At 42.1% G+C, this 20,269-nt stretch overlaps 3 protein-coding genes across 4 annotated transcripts in view; 2 read left to right on the top strand and 1 right to left on the bottom strand.

Moving 5' to 3' along the window:
• Positions 1-3,529, bottom strand: part of LOC148340715 (gamma-aminobutyric acid receptor subunit beta-3-like) — a 66,326-nt gene extending 62,797 nt beyond the window's left edge. The window contains exon 1 of one of the 2 annotated variants that reach the window (XM_088290829.1): positions 3,032-3,529. In XM_088290829.1, the coding sequence (XP_088146955.1) occupies positions 3,032-3,150 (119 nt within the window). In that variant the 5' untranslated portion in view covers positions 3,151-3,529. The remainder of the gene's footprint in view (positions 1-3,031) is intronic. The other variant, XM_088290830.1, reaches the window with a different exon arrangement.
• Positions 1-7,318, top strand: part of LOC148340714 (gamma-aminobutyric acid receptor subunit alpha-5-like) — a 29,605-nt gene extending 22,287 nt beyond the window's left edge. The window contains exons 8-10 of the mRNA XM_088290832.1: positions 4,762-4,914; positions 5,015-5,226; positions 5,574-7,318. Coding sequence (XP_088146958.1) covers positions 4,762-4,914; positions 5,015-5,226; positions 5,574-5,873 — 665 coding nt within the window. The 3' untranslated portion in view covers positions 5,874-7,318. The remainder of the gene's footprint in view (positions 1-4,761; positions 4,915-5,014; positions 5,227-5,573) is intronic.
• Positions 7,319-9,210: 1,892 nt separating this feature from the next.
• LOC148340713 (gamma-aminobutyric acid receptor subunit gamma-3-like) overlaps positions 9,211-20,269 on the top strand; it is a 73,145-nt gene continuing 62,086 nt past the window's right edge. Inside the window, exons 1-2 of the mRNA XM_088290833.1 lie at positions 9,211-9,449; positions 9,709-9,863. Coding sequence (XP_088146959.1) covers positions 9,388-9,449; positions 9,709-9,863 — 217 coding nt within the window. The 5' untranslated portion in view covers positions 9,211-9,387. The remainder of the gene's footprint in view (positions 9,450-9,708; positions 9,864-20,269) is intronic.

The following is a 20,269-nucleotide window of genomic DNA, read 5'->3' as shown; positions in this document are numbered from 1 at the left end:
GCTGACAAAACGATAACGAACAGCAAAAAAACAGCATGTAATTGATGCCCATTATGAATGCATTAAAAAAGAAAGAAAAATGTGATGGCCAATCAGTTTTTTGGGGGGAAACCCCAAATTGACAAAATGAAGCGACACCAACTTTTGCGCCATTGCTGCGATTCGTCGATTTGTCGAGTTTGTATGTTCTCCCCGTGCCTGCGGTTTCCTTCCGCATTCCAGAATCATACGTGACAGGTTGATTGGACACTCTAAATTGCCCCTAGTTATGAGTGTAAGTGAGGATCGTTGTTCGTCTATGTGTGCCCTGCGATTGGCTGGCAACCATTTCAGGGTGTCCCCCCACCTACTGTCCGAAAACAGCTGGGATCGGCCCCATCACCCCCCCCCCCCCGCGACCCTTGTGAGGAGAAGCGGTACAGATAATGGCTTGTATTATTTTATTTTTAACCTATCATCGAGGTCAAAATCGCTTACCAGGTCATTAGATACACAAGTTCCATTTAGAAGACACACAAGATCAAGGGAAACCATTCATTTTTTTTCCTTTATCAAGTTTTTGTCATCATCCAACTACATTCACACCTGTGGGCTTTTAAATGAATCTAACATGCATGTTTTTAGAACGTTGAAAGAAGATGGACAACTCACACAAGAACAGGATGCAAACGCCACTCCACTGTGCGGGTGTCTTTAAATGGCTTTTCAAACATAAATAAATAAATGAATAAATAAATATTAAGATTGAAATGCATGATACACAGTGAGATACGTTATGGTGGTCTACGACCATGCATTTATACAAACCCCAATTCCAATGAAGTTGGGACGTTGGTTAAAGCAAATAAAAACAGAATACAAGGATTTGCAGAACCTATTCAACCGATATTCAATTGAATACACTGCAAAGACAACATATTGGGGGCATTTTTACAACTTTTCCTTTAACAACAGTTAAAAATCATTCAGAAAGTGAGGACACTAGTTGTTGAAGATTTTGTAGGCATACAACTTCTGTTGTTCAAAAGTCTCAAAAGGGTTTCCATTGTCATATTGTCCGCTTCATAATGTGCCACACATGTTCAATAGTAGACAGGTCAGGACTGCTGGCAAGGCAGTCCAATGCATGCACATTGTGAAGCCACACTGTTATAACACATGCACAAAGTATCTTTTTAATATGATGCTACCTAAGAGGTTGAAGCATTGCCGCTTATGTGTCAAGATTTCTCCTCATTCTCTGATCGTCGAAGTCATCTTCCTGCAGCACTTCATTCAATTGACTCTCACATTTTCTTATCTATTATTGCATAGCATCATTGTATGTGTCAAATGTTGCCCAGTTGGCATCCATTGCAGCCTGGTCATCCTGGAAGGGGGATTCCCCCATCTGTGGTTCCTTCTCAAGGTTTCTCACTTTTCCCCTAATGAGGTTTTTTGAGTTTTTCCTTGCCCTCCTGGGGGTTAAGATCGGGGATGTCGATTGTGGCTATGTAAAGCCCTTTGAGACTGTCTGTGATTAAGGGCTATACAAATAAAATTGACTTGACTTGACTTGACTCGATGATGGAATCCCCAAATGCCGTGCAATTATACATTGGGGAAACGTTCTTTAAAGCGGCTCTCTGCAGGATTTCGAGTTTCTACTGCCGCCTGTGGCCGAAAATTTAAATCGCACACATTCCTTTCTTCGCATGCACGAGTCACATTTTTTCTTTTTTCACCTTCGTCTAAAAAACTGTGGGTGTCTGGGGCGTGCTGGATGGCTTTCTTTACTGTTGAATACATTACGGCGAAATAACAGTTCTTGGTCGCTTGACTTCACATGACTTCACATCTGAAGTAAGAGCGTGGGAAATTCGACCTATTCCAGTCTTAAAATTACAGAGGCTGTGAAGGCTAAAGTTTTAATCTTCTATTTATAAGATGTGTGAGTCATAAATGGTCAAATGAAAATGCTCTTGTAAAGACATTTTGTGGCAAATCCTGCGGAGTGCAGCTTTTAAAGTTGGACTATTTCATTACGTAGTTTTTCACAAAATGGTGAACCATGTTTGCTGAGCTTTTCAGGCATGCTCTTTTTACACCCAATCATGACACTCACTGGTTTCCAATTAACCTTCTCACCTGTGTAATGTTTAGAACTGGTGTCTTTTGACCATCTTTTTTTAAACATGTTCCAGGGATCAATTTGCAATAAAACAATAATGTTCATCGAGTTGAACATTATCTTGTCATTGTGGCGTATTTAATTGAATATAGGTTGTAAAGGATCTCCAAATCATTGTCTTCTGTTTTTATGAATAATTTACACAATGTCCCAACTTCATTGGAATTGGGGTTTGTCGTCAAAAACTATTTTCCACTTGCTGTCTCCTAACTTTTTCTTTGGGTTTAGACTGAGTTCTTTAACGCAGTCTAAGCCACAGTTATTTATATACGGTGCACGGGTATATCCTAAACCTTGTTCCTGCAGGATCTCTGTCATAGGTGGGTCAAACAAAAAACAGGGTCTGGTTCACCAAATCTCAATAGTCTTTCGGAAAAGTCCAAGATTTATGAAACGAGAATAGTATTTTTAATCCTGTAATATACACAACAGTAGAATAACAAAACGCAATAATATTTCTCAAATAAGTATTAAAAACATTCTGAGAAAACATGTAATGCCACTTGTAAAAATAAAACGTAATTGTTCTTCATGAATGTTTGTAATTGAGGCCTAAATATAGCTGAGTGCAGATATAGAAAGTAGGCACAGTGAGATAAGTGGCCAAAAATAACAGGATGGATGTCTTTTATTCGCGCTGTTCGTCCACAATACCATTTAAGTGTCTGCAGGCAGAGATTAGTGTGCACCTTTCTTTAGGACATCACTGCTTGTGTCTCAGATGTTCCTTAAAATAACCCTTAACCGCATCTCTAAAAATAGATTAAAAGTGGCAAACCACATTTCTGTCAAAAGTCTGAGCTATTGTCCCAAGTGCCACCTGGCTTCATGTTTGTCAAAGGCAAAGAAGCTCATACTCACCAGTTAACCAACATTGCAGCATTGTTCCCTGATATAAAAGGAAGTTCTCCTTGGACGTGACGTACGAAGCAGAGGTTAAAAAGTGGTAAAATCCACCAAAGGAACATGTTCCTCTTCATTCCTCTGTTCCCAGTCCTGCTGGGATCCTTGCATCAAACGTGACTCTGGGGCGTCCCAGGTCGGCGGCGCCTGGTGTCCGGTCTCCTCCAGCAAATCAATTTGACGGGCCTGCTGTCCGGCAGGCGGCCTGAAGTCATTGGGGTGTCAGAAGGTGCTGGCGGTGGGGTCAAAAGACCAGTAGTTTTGGGGATCTCTGGATGGTGTCATCGCAGACAAGCGAAGCTCAGTGGGGCCCACCTGTAAAACTGCTATCATCTGATCCCGAACAGTGCATTTTACTTATTTTATTTTACCCCCTTTGTAATTAAGCAAAATCCACCGACTTGAAAAAGAAAAACTCAAACAAAAAAAGATTTGCTGTCCCCCACCCCTCCCACCTAGCCCCCTTCCATCCCACCAGCGATTCGTTGAGGCGACTGATGCGTTCTATGGCCGAGAATGTGCTGAGGTGTGCACTGCCGTCACCACTCAGAGATCATGCCTCATGTCGATTGGCATGGCTGAGTGGGCGGGGCATGGAGCTCTGTGACGATCCCAGGACAGGAAGGCTCACCCTTCCACGGCTGTTGCCACCCTCCCCCTTCACTGCCACTCTTAGTCTTACTGACGGCATGATGCAGATTGTAACCAGGGATTAGGGTGGTTCAAAAATCCGATTTTGCCCGGAGAAAGCCTTGCGTATTAATGTGTGTGCGTGTGTGTGTGTGTGTGTGTGTGCGGGTGCGAGAGAGCATGTTTGAGTGCTGTTTGTGTTTGTTTGGTCTTGTGTGAGAGCAGTGCACTCACTGGATCTTCCATAGTTTACTAGTGCTTGCAATCGGAAACTCCCCTTGGCATGTAGTTGTTTTAAGCCTCAAATGCAATCTTCACTTGTTTAAATGAAAATTGGAAATCCCGCCCCCAAACATACACACCCACCCCTGCCTTCTCTGATTTTTGGTTGATGTCTCTTGTATTGTCCTATCACTTTATATAATGTCATCAAATTCTCAACAGAATTCACAGCGCTTCATTTGACAATTTATCGGTTTCATTATACTGTTGATGTCATTTTCTCTTCAATCTGACCTCATTTTTGACTACTCCAACTCGTGCCATTATTGGTGGGAATCCTTTGTTCTCATAACATTGCAAGCTTGCTGCTTCAACTCTGCAACATTCCTGCATCCATTTTCTGTAAAAGAAACAAGTCGTTTGATTTGAAAAGAACATTCAACACAATACGTGAGGTACATGTTTGTTGAGTTCCCGACAATGTTGCTTGCAATTTACCTTGTGTGTGAGCTTTCACACAGACTCCCTGAGCACTCCTTGGAGCAAGATGAGTCATGAACATGCCACATGGCGGCCAAACCCCAATCACACCTGTCCAAAACCTGAGATCATAAGTTACATGATTTTGGTATTTCAACTATATTTCAAAATAGAGTTGATGGATTATTATTCTACTATATATGTATATGTATATATATATATATATATATATATATGTATATCTATCTATCTATATATATATATATATATATATATATATATATATATATATATATATATATATATAATATATGTTTTTGTTTTTTGGTTATTTTTTATTGTTTGTTTCCCCTCAGGTCAGTATACCGTGATGATGGCTCACTTCTACCTCAAAAGGAAGATTGGATATTTTGTCATCCAGACCTATATGCCATGTTTCATGACTGTAATCCTGTCCCAGGTGTCATTTTGGCTAAATAGAGAATCTGTTCCTGCACGGACAGTCTTTGGTGAGTAAATGCTGCTCACACACGAGAGGCGAATAACAGCCATTGAGAGTTTCAGGCACCTTGCAACATCACAATTTAAAAATGATACTTCTGTTTGCAGGAGTGACCACAGTGCTGACAATGACCACCCTCAGCATCAGCGCCAGAAATTCGCTCCCTAAAGTGGCCTACGCTACAGCAATGGACTGGTTCATTGCCGTCTGTTACGCGTTTGTCTTCTCGGCCCTCATCGAATTTGCCACAGTCAACTACTTCACCAAGAGGAGTTGGGCCTGGGATGGCAAGAAAGCTCTGGAAGCACAGCACCCAAAGGTACAATCAGTGTCTTCATTTTGATGGCAGCATAATGCTAGCCATTCATTCAGAATCATAAGAGCTGCCAACCATAATTATTATAAGAACTATTATTTCTGTACCTTCCAAACCAGCAATTGCACAGATATGATTATTTTGTATAAGCTTCAGTGGTGGTGTGCAAATATTGCAACAATTTAGGATTGCGATAACAGTTTTGTCTTCATAAGCTATCATTTTTTAATGTTAAACCTGGAAGAAGTGTACTTGCTCGCATACTCAGCAACAACTTTTATTTCGAAAAATAAAGATACTTTGTATCCTTTCAATGCAAAAACAGCTTTTTGCAATCTGTCACACTGCAGAAACGAGACCCCATGGTGCTGTCGAAAAAGTCCAACAACGTTTGCTCGGCAGCCGTAAACTACACGCCGAACCTCACTAAGGACATCTCAGTCTCCACAATCTCCAACACAACATCGGTGCAGCGGCGAGCCTCGGAGGTCAAGATGGCCGACCCCAAGAAGACCTACAACAGTGTCAGCAAGATCGATAAAATGGCCCGTATAGTCTTCCCTGTTCTTTTTGGAACCTTCAACCTTGTCTACTGGGCCACGTATCTGAACAAGGAACCAGTGATTAAGGGAGTTGTTGCCTCGCCATAGTCTTTTTTCTGAACATTCAAACACATTTTTTGACTGACGTTTATCCTAAAGTGAAACATAACTACTTGAAAAATGACATTTCAAGTACGACTGATGACTGCTGGACTTCTGTGCTGTTTTTTGATGGCCTCAAATGCTGCTTGACTGCACCGTAAACTGTTCGGTGCTATTCTTCTTGCTCATCCATCCTGCTGCGGTTCGCATGACGCACTCCTTAGAAGACAACAAAGAACAATGTTTCTGCCAATCACAGCTTAAAGCGCAGGGGCATGCCATTGCTCTTATTGACAAAGGTTTCTACGTAGTATTCATTTGAGGTATATTTGCAACTGAGCATCTTATTGTTGTTGCCTTGGATTTAATTGCCCAAGATGCTGTATGCTGCTGGGAAACTGCTGTACTGCATTGCATTTTTACTCAATCCCTTGGACCTTAAGCGTTGGCAACTTGTTAAGAGGTTGCTTTTGTGTTTGCTTTTAAAGTGAGTGGGCACATTTGCGCATGTGCATCTTGATTTGCACATTTCAAGCCTTGCACATTAGATCTGGTTATCCAATGGCTGCCTTGCTGGGGTGGTAACAGGAAGAAAAAATATGTGTGGAGGACTGTCATTGCTCGGGATTTCTGCACATTTAAATATCATCACCTTGGGAAATAAAAAGACTCTTCCCCACATAAAACTTTAAAAAGGCTTCATTTAGGGCATGCCAACAAGAATATTAAATAAAGATGTCTTAGCCCACTTTCGTTGGATGACTGGACAGTTGCAGATGATGAGTTCCACACAAATTTCCCCCGTGTGCGCTAAATTAAATTTGAGCCTGGATATCTGAAGTAGTGAGTGAAAATCAATTCACAGATGAGTGATCCAGACTTGTTTGACCGGCAATGCTGATGCTGAGATTTAGAATATATGTATTACAAGCCCTGTGTACTAAGTCCAGCCTTTTCAACAAGCTTCAGTTTCTCCAACATTTCCCCCATTTCCCCTAAAATGGAAATAAGCGAAGCAACCCGACACGACACCAAAGAGAGGCACAGCTGGAACTCCACAATGTAGGAGAGAAGAAAAACTGCTGATATGACTGAACTTTGAGGCTGTAATTTGTGGTAATTTATCTTGTAAGAGACTCATGTAAATATATTTTTGTCACGAAAAAAGATTTGATGTCTCTTTGCTTAAGTTTATGCAATAACTCATTGGTGCTTGTTAAACTTGGAATTATTTTTTTTTAATTATTATTCCAGTCAAAGCAGTGGTACATCAGGTTGACAGCAGGTCACTATAACACAGTGTTTAGCCGTAGTTGGATAAACTCAATGACAACCTGCCGCTTTGATCAATTAGCAAAGTGATTTTGGTTTGTTGTCAAAGGGAACTTTCTGCTGATGAAAACATGATGGCCTGCAGCGCCATGTCAATAAAGATTAGCTGTGCTGTGCTCGCTTTGCTTTGTGTCATTTAGAACCTCCCTTTTGTAGAAGGTTCAGTCTATAACATTGTAATTGTAAAAGGGAATTGAAGCTCCAAAGTGAGCCCATTCCATGACAGACTTTCCTATGCAACAGAGCAGATGGAAGATTTTTCTTGTTTTACTACATGAGGTGGATGCCCAGAGGTACTGCCCCTTTGGCCACCCCCTTTTGCACGCCACTGGGTTTCATCAAAGTTTGGCTTAAGGGTGTATTACGAGGAGCAGCTAAGGCTCTGCTGCTGTTTGTCACTTGTGGGATCAATGCAGGAATATTATGTCGTTTGAAAGAGAAAAATGTCATACAGATTGTTAATTTGGTAGAAGCTGCACAAGCTGTTACTCTAAGAACAATAAAGTCTACCATAGTTTAATAAAAAAGAAAAAAATACTAGAATTTAATCCACTAAAAAATTTGTTGTTTGAATTTAAATTTAATACCGATCAAAAAAAGCATGAGTGCAAATTAAATAGATGAAAACAAATAAAAGAAAAAAAAAACAGGATATAAACGATAACAAGAAATAGTAATAAGACAGTTTCTCTTATTCCAAGATAATCAGCTCCCCATAATCAAGAGCCCTCATAGGATGAAGGCGAAATATGTTAACTTCCAATAAGGCACGAGGAAAAAGTAATGTCATTTATGTTGAGGCGGTGTTTGTAACTTGAGAAGATAAATAAAAGCAACTTGTAATCTACTTACAAAACCAAGTAATTGGCAATGTAACAAAGTCATTCCAAAATGATCTAAGGTACTTTTTCAAAGTGGCAACATTGGAAAAATGCCAGAAATGAAAAGGATTAGTGGATACATGAAAGTGAAGAGTAGGTGTAAATTGGTCTTGTGTTGATTTTCGGAGTGAATATTCATTAGTGTCCACACAGCTGCATGTTTTTGCAAAGCTGACTATTGGCCAGGTAAGGACAATTGTACTGTGCTGCCATAGCAACCCTGACCATGACATGAGCCCCTCAACATTTTCAGACTTCATAATTTTTGCATGTTGCACTTTTTGACTGCACGTGGAATTAAGTTTAGCTTTCTTTTAATTATTATTATTATTAATTTTAATTTGTTTGACGTGCATGCTCTCGTTTTTTTTTTTTAACTTTGCTGACTTTTGTTTTGCAATGAAGTTTACTTTGAACTACGTGGAAGTCTGTTTTTCAAGTGCCATGCTTGTCCTCTAGAGGGCAGTGAAGCCTCTAAACTGGCTGCAACAAAGTCCACAAGCTGCAGGCGTGTGGACAGTGTTGTGCACATGCAATAGTTAGTATTACGATGGGCTGTGTGGCATAGAAAACGGCGCTGATGTGACTTCGAGAGATAATTACTATCACCCAGGCAAGGAATGTTCGTGCTGTTTGTAGAAAACAAATTCACGAGCTTGCAGCATAATGGACGCTTTTAAACGGTCTACTGAATATAACATGCAGCTCTGGCTAATTAGCTAATTACGTTTGGTGGGCTGGTAAAAGAAAAGAATTTCAGACATAAAGTGCATCACATACACATCTGTTATCATTTCCTTTCGTCCTGATAGAATGCAATTGAAATCCAAGTTATGCGGGCGCGTGAGCGTGTATGCGCGCGCGTGTTAGCGTGTGTAAGTGCATGAGTCACGCAAGATGCTCGTCTTCTTACAGACAGGGGGTGGAAGGAGGGCGCAGCTGGAGCAAGTACATCTGAATCCAACGACCCCCCCCCCCCCCCTCCCCGCTTGACTGTCCGTCGATCGATTGTCTGAGGAGGATAGCACCCCCGTACCCCCTCCTCCTCCCCCCATACACACTCTCACACACGCACACACATACCCCCACCGCGCCCCCTTTCACAAGAGAGGACCGCGAACCCAGCTGTGGTCTGGCGCTCACGACCAGAGGGGGAAAAGTGCGTGGGCGGATGAGGAAGTTGAACGCTCAAATTGATGGCCACACACCCATCGGAGTGACTACTTTTTTCTCGTATGTGTGGCGCACCGGCGGGGATCTCCAATCAGCAGGAGACAAACAACTAAAACTGGACTTGTTCTCGTGCGATGAAAATGACAATCAAGTTGGGGGTCATCCTTTTGTTACTTCAGTTGATCCACGGTGCTCGGTGAGTCGGATTCTTATCGCCTTTTAACACCAGCGCGACGCTTCTGCACACCTTCGAAAAAGTTGATTCATGCAAATTGGAATGAATGCATGCATTTATTTCCTCGCGTAAATGCAAAGCCCCAAATAAAGCAACAACGACAGAAGCTGTGCTCAAACGACAATCGTGTCAAGGTGATGCATGTAGGGAAGGGACAATTAAGCAGCGTGCAGCACTTGGTCGTTGTGTTTATTTCCAGTCTTTTGGTGTTGTCTTCCAGTCCAAATCTGTTGCCACACGGTGACGACGATGAAGATCTCCACGATGCCACAGTCAATCAAATGCTGGTGCCCAGGTCGCACCAGGAGGATGCCACGTTGATTTTGAACAATCTACTCAAGGAATACGACAGGACACTTCGGCCGGACATTGGGGGTAAGACACCAAGTTGCAATGTGTTTATGGTGCATACCACTCATCATGGCTCTGCTTTCTTTCTCATTTAATGTGTGGATGAAAGTCTACCATGCGTGCAGGTAAACACTGCTGTCAATTAAGTCAGCAACAGCGTGGGGGCTGCCTAAATTAAAAATGTTTCATGTAAAAAAGCTTACCGTCGCTTAATGTCGGAAAGCAGTGATCAATCATCACCAAAATTCATGTGCACATCTTTACTCATGCCAATTTCAACCTTTGAAAATATTCAAATGATGGACCCAGTAATTTGGATTTTATGGACACTTTTTGGAGCTTTTTGCCACCATGTTAAAATGCTAATCTCTCACCAAAAACACCAAAGTGGTGTTTCTATTCACCCATCTCTGTGCATTACTGCTCATTCCTCCTCTCTAAAGCCGGTTACACTTATGAAGACAATCAGTCTGTTTGTTCCTATTTTGCCCCTTCCCAAACACCCGACAATCTTATGTTTTATGAGATTATCCTCATTGTGTGAGGTGTGTTGAGGATGGATTTGTCCTGAGAATATAGGGTCCAAAAACGGGGCTGACAATTTTAAATAATGAATGTGTTCACTATATTCAAGGAAAAATGTGAGGGAATTCTCCTGAGCTCTTCGCAAACGTGACGTGATGGAATGTAACCAATCAAAGAAGCCGGAAGAGCCTGGTCAGCTTTGGCTTTGAACCCACCAGAGCGAAGCTGATGAGTTGTTGACTTGGAGGGGCTTCTCATTCTGTTAATTTGATGAGCTGTACTTTGCGACATGGCCACATCGCGCAAAGGCAATTCATATTTCCGTCCCGCCGCACTTGTTGTAAAAGCAACGAAGGCAGTGTGGTGTGGTGCAGGGCCAAGCAGAGTGGCGTGTAGTGTGCGGCTTTTTGGAACTAATGGAAAAGAGTCAGTCTAGTCTGCCTAGTGATAGCAACTGTTTTGTGGGTGAGAAAAGTCAGAAAACAGCCATCAATCTTCAACATGTGGGCATCTCTACCTATGCCAATTTCAAATGACTTGTCAAAACGCTTATTGTCCATGAATTGTTTAAGAGTGCCTACCTATTGATCATGGCTGTCTGATGTCTTTGTGGTTGATGCCACTGTCATTGTGTTTTTTTTTTACGATTCCGTTATCAGGGCGACCATTGCATTGCTTGTGCACGGTATTCGAACATGTGCAGTGACACAAGCAAACCTGATCACTTGTTACACTTGCTAACTTGAATGTTTTGGATAACTTGTCTATTTTATTGCCTTGTGATTGGCTGGCGACTAGTCCAAAGTCGCCCAAAGTCAGCCGGGATAGGCTCCGGCTCACCCTCGCCCCAAAGGAAGAAAATCGGTATAAAAAAATGGATAGATGGGAGGGCTTGCGGGAGAAAAGAAATCACTTCATGCAATGCCGCAGGTGGGGATCAATCCTCCTGTTGTTCAACTGAGAATCTTTTGTGCATTAACAGGAGTGGGATTGGAAGAAACACAACAGATGTGATTTTAAATACCATAATAGATTAAATAACAACAATGAGAATACCCAAACCCATTTGATTTTCTTGTGTGCGGATTATTTTTAACACATTGTAATACTTTATTGTAATAACACAACACAACAAAATACGTGTTGACTGTTACAAATTGTGCATTATGTGATAAAAATGTGAATTTTCCTCAAGTTGAAAAAATTGTGGCTATAGTACCTTTCCTGCACCTACATTACATCTAGACTTGTGCATTGTGGCAACCAGCGGGAATCAAATTTTCCTTTGATTGCACCCACATGAAAACCTCCTTGGAGGAGAATGTTCCTCTTTCCAAAGGTGGGAAAGATGGTCGCTAATCATAGAACTTCTTTCCCGGTCCCTTTTCTGAGGCGTGAAGGCATGATTGTGAGGGGTGACAACACTAAAGTCGCTCTCTCGGGTTAAGTGTGGGGGCGCCATGTTGCATGTGACACACAGATGCTTAAAATGGCACACGTTTGTGCTCTTTCTCTGTCATAACACTGTGCTGTGTTATGCGCTGATGATAGACTTTGGCGATGACGCAGACTTACAATATAGTACATGGGCAGCCCAAGTGTGTAATTTTGTAAATGAGACATTCTATAAGTGGATGTAAATTGGTTTTGAGTGTGAAACACTGGAGAGACCAAGTGGACTTGATTGATGTCATGAGACTGTGGTGTCGCTTGGAGGCCTCTTAGTTTTGGGGCCGGAGGGCATCAATCTGGACTACATTATCTCTGAGGCATTATACCATTGTGGTCTTTTGTGAGCACTTTATATTCTATACTAATCACGACTTGGGGCAGCACAATGGCCAGGTTAGTAGCACATTCACCTCGCAGGCCTTTGAATCCAGGTTCTGGCCCTCGTGTCTTCAGCTTGCAGATTGTTCAGTGAAACCTTTGCTGCATACTTGTCCCTCTTGTTATGACGAATTAACTGTGGAAAATCTCAATTTTTGATGAAATCTGAGCTAATTCTCACTGACCACGCACACAAGTCTGATTAACTCCAGACCTGTTTAATCAAAAAGTCGCTTAAATAAAACTCACTGAAAAAATGAAGCCTGCCAAAAGAGCTTGGAAAAGCTGCAGCAAAATGCCACGATCCAAAGATATTCAAGATGAAAATGTAATTAATTGGCATCGCCGTCTAGAAAGGGTTAAAAGCCATTCCTTTAACTTTAGGACTCCTGTGAACAACGGTGAGAGTTATTAGCCACAAAGAACTGTTGACCTCGCTCAGCTCAGTTAAGGTCAGTGTTCGTGACACAACAATAAGGAAGAGATTGGGGAAAAGTGACATCCATGGCAGAGTTTCAAGCCGTAAACTACAGAGGAACAAAAATAACATCTTACTTTTGCAAAAAATGATTCCCACAAATTTGGATATAACAACAATGTCTCACAACATTTCAGAAAAAGTGCATCTCACTTACAGTCAAGCATGATGGCGTTAGTGTGATGGCTTGGGGATGCTCTGCTACTTCAGGATCTAGTTGACAAGTTGTGATTGGTGGAACAATGAATTCTGTTGTTTACCAGATGTTGGGCAGGAGTGAACTCTAGAAACGCAGGCTCAGAGAAGAGAGATTCGTGATCAAGGAATTTATGACTCCAATAGAAAAATCTATATACAAAAACAACCCTATACGAACAATCACGCGGTACCGAAGGTGTAACATAAATCGCTGGTGGAAAACTCACACCAGGAAAACAACGCGGAAAACAGAAAACGCTTGCAAAAGACAAATTGCTTACCACCAAAGGGTAAGATGAGCCAATTGGCGAGCAAACACGGCCGAGAAGGACAAAGGCTGGGTGCATAGTCAATGGGCGGAAACGAGGTCAAGAAACACGTAACGCAGTGAACAAGAATGGCGAGCGTAAACACTTGGGACATGGACATGAGCACAAGGGAATAATCCGACGCTGCGACGCAAGCGTGGCGCGTTTAAATAGCAAGGTAATCATGGTATCAATGGGCAACAGGTGCGTGGCAGGTGGGCGCGTCACTCCAGCCGTGACGACAAGACAGGAAACAGGTGCTGGAGTGAACGCCCCCACGTCAGCTGAGCAGAAAACAACAAAAACATGAGGCATAACAGAAACGGATCATGACACCAGAAAATCCTGAAGGAGCTTATTCGCCCACCAGTTTGTGACCTCAAGCTCAATTGCACTCGAGCTCTGCGGCAGGACAACGAGCCACAACACCAACTTTGGAATTGCTTAAAAAAAACCAAAATGAAGGTTTTGGAGTGGCCTGGTCAAAGTCCAGACTTGAATCTGATTGAGATTGAAATGACCTCAAAAAGGTCATTTATTCTCTCCAGTGTTGATGAATTAAAGCAATCACGGAAAATCAAAAGAAAAAATCAGAAGACTTGTTGCCATTTCTAGACGAGGCTGATTTCAGATGTTGCTGCAGAGAATGGTCAAACCACTTACGAGGTTTATTGGGCTCACACTTTTTTATACAGGCCAGCTTTGAATGTTTTTTTTTCTTAAAATAAAATAACCATTTAAAAACTGCATTTTATAATAACTTGGTGTGTCTCTGTCTGATAATAACATTTGTTTGATGAGCGTAATAGAGTGGGGAAACTATGAAAAGAATTGAAGAATTTGAGAAGAGGGCAAATACTTTTTAATTGCCCTGTACTCTGTATATTCATGTAGTGACACAGTCGGGTTTGTTTATTTCTATTTGGTTCAGCATTTCTTTTCTTACCCCTCCCAACTCAAATAATACGCAGATGTGTAGTCATCGCTGGGGAATTTCGACACTCCGCATTTTGGGGTAAACACGATGGTGGTTTTTGATGCTGTTTTGTTTACTGCAACCCAGTGGGACTCTGCTTTTCACCTAAAATCTTGACACACATCTACATTTGTGCATGCTGATGAAGACCTTGGTTTTGCAGGCAAGACATTCAAGCAAAAACCTCCAAATAATTAGTAACAGACACACACTCTTTGATTCGCAAAGATGGAAATTTAGCACCTGGCAAAAGCACATCTTGTACAGTGAATCCAGATCTACATTCTAGACTAGATCAAGGGTCAACCGTGGGCACCGGGTCATTTGTTCTCCTTAAGTTTATTTTGAGATTTCATTTGTGGGAAGCATGTCTCAGTGCTAGGGCGGTTGTCTTCCAACTCAGAGGTTGGGGGTTCGATCCCCGGCCAGTGTGGCAATGATTCAGAGTCATTGAGCAAGATACTTAACCGCCAGTTGCTCCTGATGCTGCGTCATCAGTGGGTAGATGAGGTAACAGTGTGAAGTGCTTTGAGTACCGGAGGTAGAAAAACAAGGGACGGCCCATTTACCATTTGATTAAAACAATGTTTTTGACTGGTAAAAACAAAATCTGCAGGAGACCAGAACTGCTTTCTACAAATGTGCAGGGGACATGTTCCCTTAAAATATTCTGATGATTTAAGGCATCCTTTAATACTTTATTCCAAGAATGTCGGTCAAGCTCCCAACATTGGTATCACGTTGAGGCTGTCAGATGTATTAGAAACCTGCACCAAGTTTAATATACTCATCTAAAATCTGGAAGTAACACACTTGATCTTGATAGAGAAACCTGCTGTGAAGTGTCACCCATGTTTAACCCGTAAGCCAACCTTTCGGAGGACGGGGTATCTCCCTAAAGCTCTGCTTGCATAATGAGGGATGAATGCTTGATGAGATCCAGTTGACAAATCTCTGCGTCGCCTATGAATTGTTAATGCAGAGGCAAAATGATATGCGGCGAGCGTCCAGCGACACATCTAGGCCAATTACTCAAAGTTACGGATTTTTAAAAAGACCTTTGGTTATGAGAAACCTCAAACAAGTCTCACTACTTTGCATAAAGAAGCAACTGAGACTTTTGTAAAGGTCAGATTGTGCCCTTTTGTTTGATGCTGTTGTGTGGTATAGCAACTGTATGGCATCCAGCTGATTAGCAATGTTTTCTTCCACTCTTATATGGTTGATTGAAGCCTACTGTATTTACGCGTAGGAAACTTGACCTACCGTCACTTTTAATGTATTTTCACCTTCCATGGCGACAGAACAACTATTTGAGTACTGGCCTTGCATGTGTGAGTCATTCTTTAGCATATCATCCACAGTTAGGCTTTCATGAAATAAACACATAAAGAACAATGCCCATCAAACTCATAATCAAGTTGGAGCACAACAAAATTAAAAGCAATATTTTTCTTTGCTTAATATACTAGTTCATGCCTTTTTTTTGTATCGTGGCTTCGCCTTTGTGTAATATATCATGGTCTACTTTTATGTCATGGACTGATTAACTAGCTAATTGTTAGGTTCTGGTTTCGGATGGTGGTGGATTGAGGTGGAGGACCCAGATGCAGGGAAGCCAGGCGGGGGAAGTTTTAACAAAAGGTGTTTAATTTCCAAAAGAACACTAAAAGGGAAGCAAGGAACCGGGAAAATTACAAATATGAACGTTCAAATCAACACTAGGACAGACGACTATGACTTGACTTGGCGGAGCGAGACAGGCAGGAAGATAACTGATATAGACAACAGACATTGACAATGCACCAACAAGACTGAAAAGAACCAGGGAACTAAATGCATACAAACTGACGAGACGACAAGGAACACCTGGACAATTTGACTTATTGGTCAACACTAGGGGGTGGAAGACAAGCACAGGTGGACAGAATAAGCTTTAATGAGAGACACACCAAAGGAACACAAGAAAAAATATGAAACAAAATACTAAACCAAACTCTACAAACAGGCCATGACACTACAGCCTATCAGAGAGATCCACTTTTGTGGCAACCTATGCCAGTGTGCATTCATTCAAATATATAAAAGCATAATGATGATAAAAAAACATTAATTCTTCACAGTTCTAAGCATTTTTACTTAGGTTTGTTCCCATTTTTATTATGAGTGTGTGTACGAAATTGGAATGTGTGTGCATTTGATTTCATGGAAACATGACTGTGAATTGTATGATAAACAATGACTTCTCAGCCATGTTGCTTGCTTGCTGGGGTGTGAAAGGATTTTCATAGCGGCTGTAAGAATCAAGTTAATAAATTTTGCATTCAGATCAATTGTATGTCGGTTCTTAAAAGATGCAATAACTTGTAGAAGGGTATTAAGTGCTCGAAGAATACTGCATCCATGTGACAATGCCACAAAAATCAGATATCAAAATGTTGCCCTAGGAATGGGGGTGACCAGTGAGTGACCAGGAAAAGTACCGTATTTTCCGGGCCATAACGCGCTCTCTTAAGTCCCGAATCTTCCCCAAAACAAACAAAGCGCCTTGTAAAGCGACGCGCCCATTAAATGGACTAAGCATCACTCGCGACCATCAACCCTTTTACTCATTGGGCTCTTCAGAGTGCATGTTAGCACACCCTGCTGGACAAAGCCTGAGTCATCTATGCTTCTAATTGACCGTGACTTATGCATTATGTGACTATTGTGTTTGGGTGATGGTGTAGGAGAAAGCTGGACAAAAGGGCAGCTGTCCACAATGTTGTAGTCTGTCTTATCATTTATGTTATTGCACGCAAGAAACGTCCCAGGTTTAGACAACAGAATGCAAAAAGCCCAAAGCACAACAGCACATCTCTCTAAACAGCCATGCACATCTCTCTAAACAGCCATGTGATTGGCTAAGGCTGAGTGGCTCCCAAGAAGCCATTGCTATAATCTTTTTGTGTTATTTTTATTTCTTTTGGGTATATAGATGGCATGAGAGATACATGTTTTGTGTTAATCTTATTTCTTTGTTTCATTGTTTGCTTGTATGCTGAGTTTCTTTTGGTTTTGATTTGAAACCGTGACTCTAGTGTGGTGACCAGTGAAGTCCCTCCCCTGACGTTGTCTTGTAGACTATTGCCGAGACACCTTTTGTTGGTTAGAGTCATTGTTGTTGGCAGTGATTCCTAATATTTTCTTGACATCTGTCATTGAAATGGGGTGATACCACTGGCAACGATCCCTTGGGGGATGGAGTCCTGGTGAGCTGGTGCGAGCAGCTGAGCTAGCGCCTGGTAGTGCGGCGCGCCTAGTATATGCATTAAATACGGAAATAGCACCCTCAACTGGTGTTGCGCCCTTTGATGCAGCGCGTTTTATGGCCGTAAAAATACGGTAGCTCCGCCCCTGTTGTCATACCTGTCCAGTTGTCAGCATTTATTGTTCCAAACATGCAACACCTGCCACAACTTTTTTCTAAATGTACTTCACATTATACGTGATTTATTTCTTGATTTTTCTGGCTTAAGGCGTTTTAACGTCATTAAAGTGGTCTCCTTCACTCCTGCGTTGCAAAGAAAAACAACACAGCAGGGTTATTTGCGCTGAATTCCCATGTGTCCCATTTGAGATCACCCTCAAGCCTTGGGTGACCTGTCGACCACCATGGAGTCCTGATCCTCACCTTAGCCTATAACGAGCAGACTGCGATTTTTTTGTCCCTATTGTGTCACTTTTCCTTTGGATTTTGACCATGATCCGTACATGACCCACTCGCCTCCATGCACGGGAGTGCACTTGTGTACGTGTGTTCATTTGTGTGAGTGTGAGTGTGAGAGAGAGAGAGAGAGAGTGAGAGAGAGAGAGAGAGAGAGAGAGAGAGAGAGAGAGAGAGAGAGAGAGAGAGAGAGAGAGAGAGAGAGAGAGAGAGAGAGAGAGAGAGAGAGAGAGAGAGAGAGAGAGAGAGAGAGAGAGAGAGAGAGAGAGAGAGAGAGAGAGAGAGAGAGAGAGAGACCATATATCGCTCCAAGGACGCAATTTCTAACTGTTACAGCACCGTCAAAGAATGACATACAGTACCATTTTCACTGGGGTATCCCAGTATGACAAGAGGTCTGCTCAAGCTCCTTAACGTTGCAATTATTATTAACTCCCATTAATAGTTGACAAATGCATACAAATGCTGTGCAAAGTACACGTACATATAACTTTGACTGAGTTTGATGGAACATAATTACTTCATATACTTCATGTGCATATATTCCAGAGGTTTTGAGGTTTTGAAGTCAAGGGCTGTTACTGTAAGTAGTCAAAGTCTTCGCGAATGATTCCTGATGTCCTTAAAAAAAGTGAATTTCAGTTGGACAAAACAGACGACAGCTGCATCTCCCCACACTGGCTTTCTCGCCACACTCTCCCTCCTTGACTATGGTCAAAGTCGCTAAGCCTTCTATCTCTATTGAGCAGCCCTGCATGTGCAAAACTGCAGCTAACAGGCCTCCTGCCACATCGTCAGGCAAAGCACAGGGGAAGCGACTGAGCTTCAGTTTCACCCGATGGGAAACGAGAGTGTGCTGTAAAAGCTTATAAGCCCAACTTAGAGGTCGTGTTTGATCCAATCATTCCAGGGTGGATGTTGGAGTATCCCTCACAGCTCACACTAAATTATTGCTATAGTCCACATTATACAGCAGTCGTCCTACTTTAACCCTTTTTTTGGGGCAAAAAAAAAAAAATACTCAAGATTCCTCATTTTGTGAATTCACTTTCTCTTGCTTCAGAACTACAAATTTATGGGCAGTGTTGTTCGTCTTTGTGTGCCCTCTGATTGGCTGGAACAGGTCCAAGGTGTACGCCACCTGCTGTCCAATGATGGCTGGGATAGGTTCCAGCACGAATTTGATAATGGATGGATCAATGTTATTATAGGGTCAGCCCCATAGGACGCTCTTTTTGTATTCGATCTATCTAGGAATAATTCGAGGATGCCAGTACTCGTCAAACCAGGCACGGCACCATTTTATTTATTTTTTTCTCTGGCCTAAGGTGGGGCTTGACCGATCTGTGCTAAGTATGCCTGGCGGGCCGCCCGGCTTTTCTTTCCCCACTGCCAAGGCAAACGCGTGCTCTATGGTGCGCTCGATTGGGGTGTGCAGATGCCCTTTACAATGTGGCGACTGAAAATAATTCTAGGTTGTACGTATATGCACAACTAGTCAAAATGTTTAAGCTTGGAGTCAACATTTTCACGAGTGTATGCTGGTTTTTATTCAGTTGAGTGAGAGCGGCAGTTGCGACTGCCTTGGAGATCACCTAGTCCAAACTGTCGACACCCCGCGTCGGGAGAAGCGGCTTCAGGCAGCCGCCGAAGAGTGATAACGTACGACCCCTAACGTTTCCTTTTTTACTGTACTTTTACCTTAGATCAGGCGTGGGTAAACTGTGGCCCAGGGGCCACACGCAGCCCGTTAAACGTTTTAATCCGGCCCGCCGAACTTGAAAAAAATTAAATGAATAAACCTTATTAATGTTTTATTTTTTAAATACTGTGGTTTTTCAAAGACATATATATTGTAATGCTTTTGTTTACGTTCAATTAAAATTAAATGTATTTTTTTTCTCAGATGAGGTGAGGTTACCAAAGCACTCCATCCATCTGCTCCTGGTCCGGCCCCTCTGTCAAATTTTAGAACCCATTGTGGCCCGCCATTCAAAAAGTTTGCCCACCCCTGCCTTAGATGCTGGTTGCTATAATTGTTTGGACTTAATCAACAGTGGATTACAGTACAATTTTACAAGTCCTTGTGAATTTGTACTGACATCCACATCCCGGAAAACATGACGACCAGTAGGGCCAGCATGGATGTTTGTCGGGTCTGGCAGGCGCTTTATGTGGCAAAGGCAACATAAACAAAAGCGGTTCTGCCTCCTTTGGCTCGGCTAAGGTGAATGCCAAACACTTAAATTCCTCTGCCAAGCCTTTCAACCTCTGATGTTAGATCCATAATGCAAACTGGGTGATCTGGAACCACAACTTGCAGGAAGATGCCAAGTTTGGAATCGTTGCATTTTATGAATTGTGGCTAACTGCGGCACAAAGTGAAGTTTCATTGCCAAATTATGATTA

Source organism: Idiotropiscis lumnitzeri, chromosome 3 (assembly GCF_059441095.1).
Source record: "Idiotropiscis lumnitzeri isolate Australia: NSW breed Sydney's pygmy pipehorse chromosome 3, RoL_Ilum_1.0, whole genome shotgun sequence".
In the NCBI taxonomy this organism is placed as follows: Eukaryota; Metazoa; Chordata; class Actinopteri; order Syngnathiformes; family Syngnathidae; genus Idiotropiscis; species Idiotropiscis lumnitzeri.
This window is presented reverse-complemented; position numbering and strand designations above follow the sequence as displayed.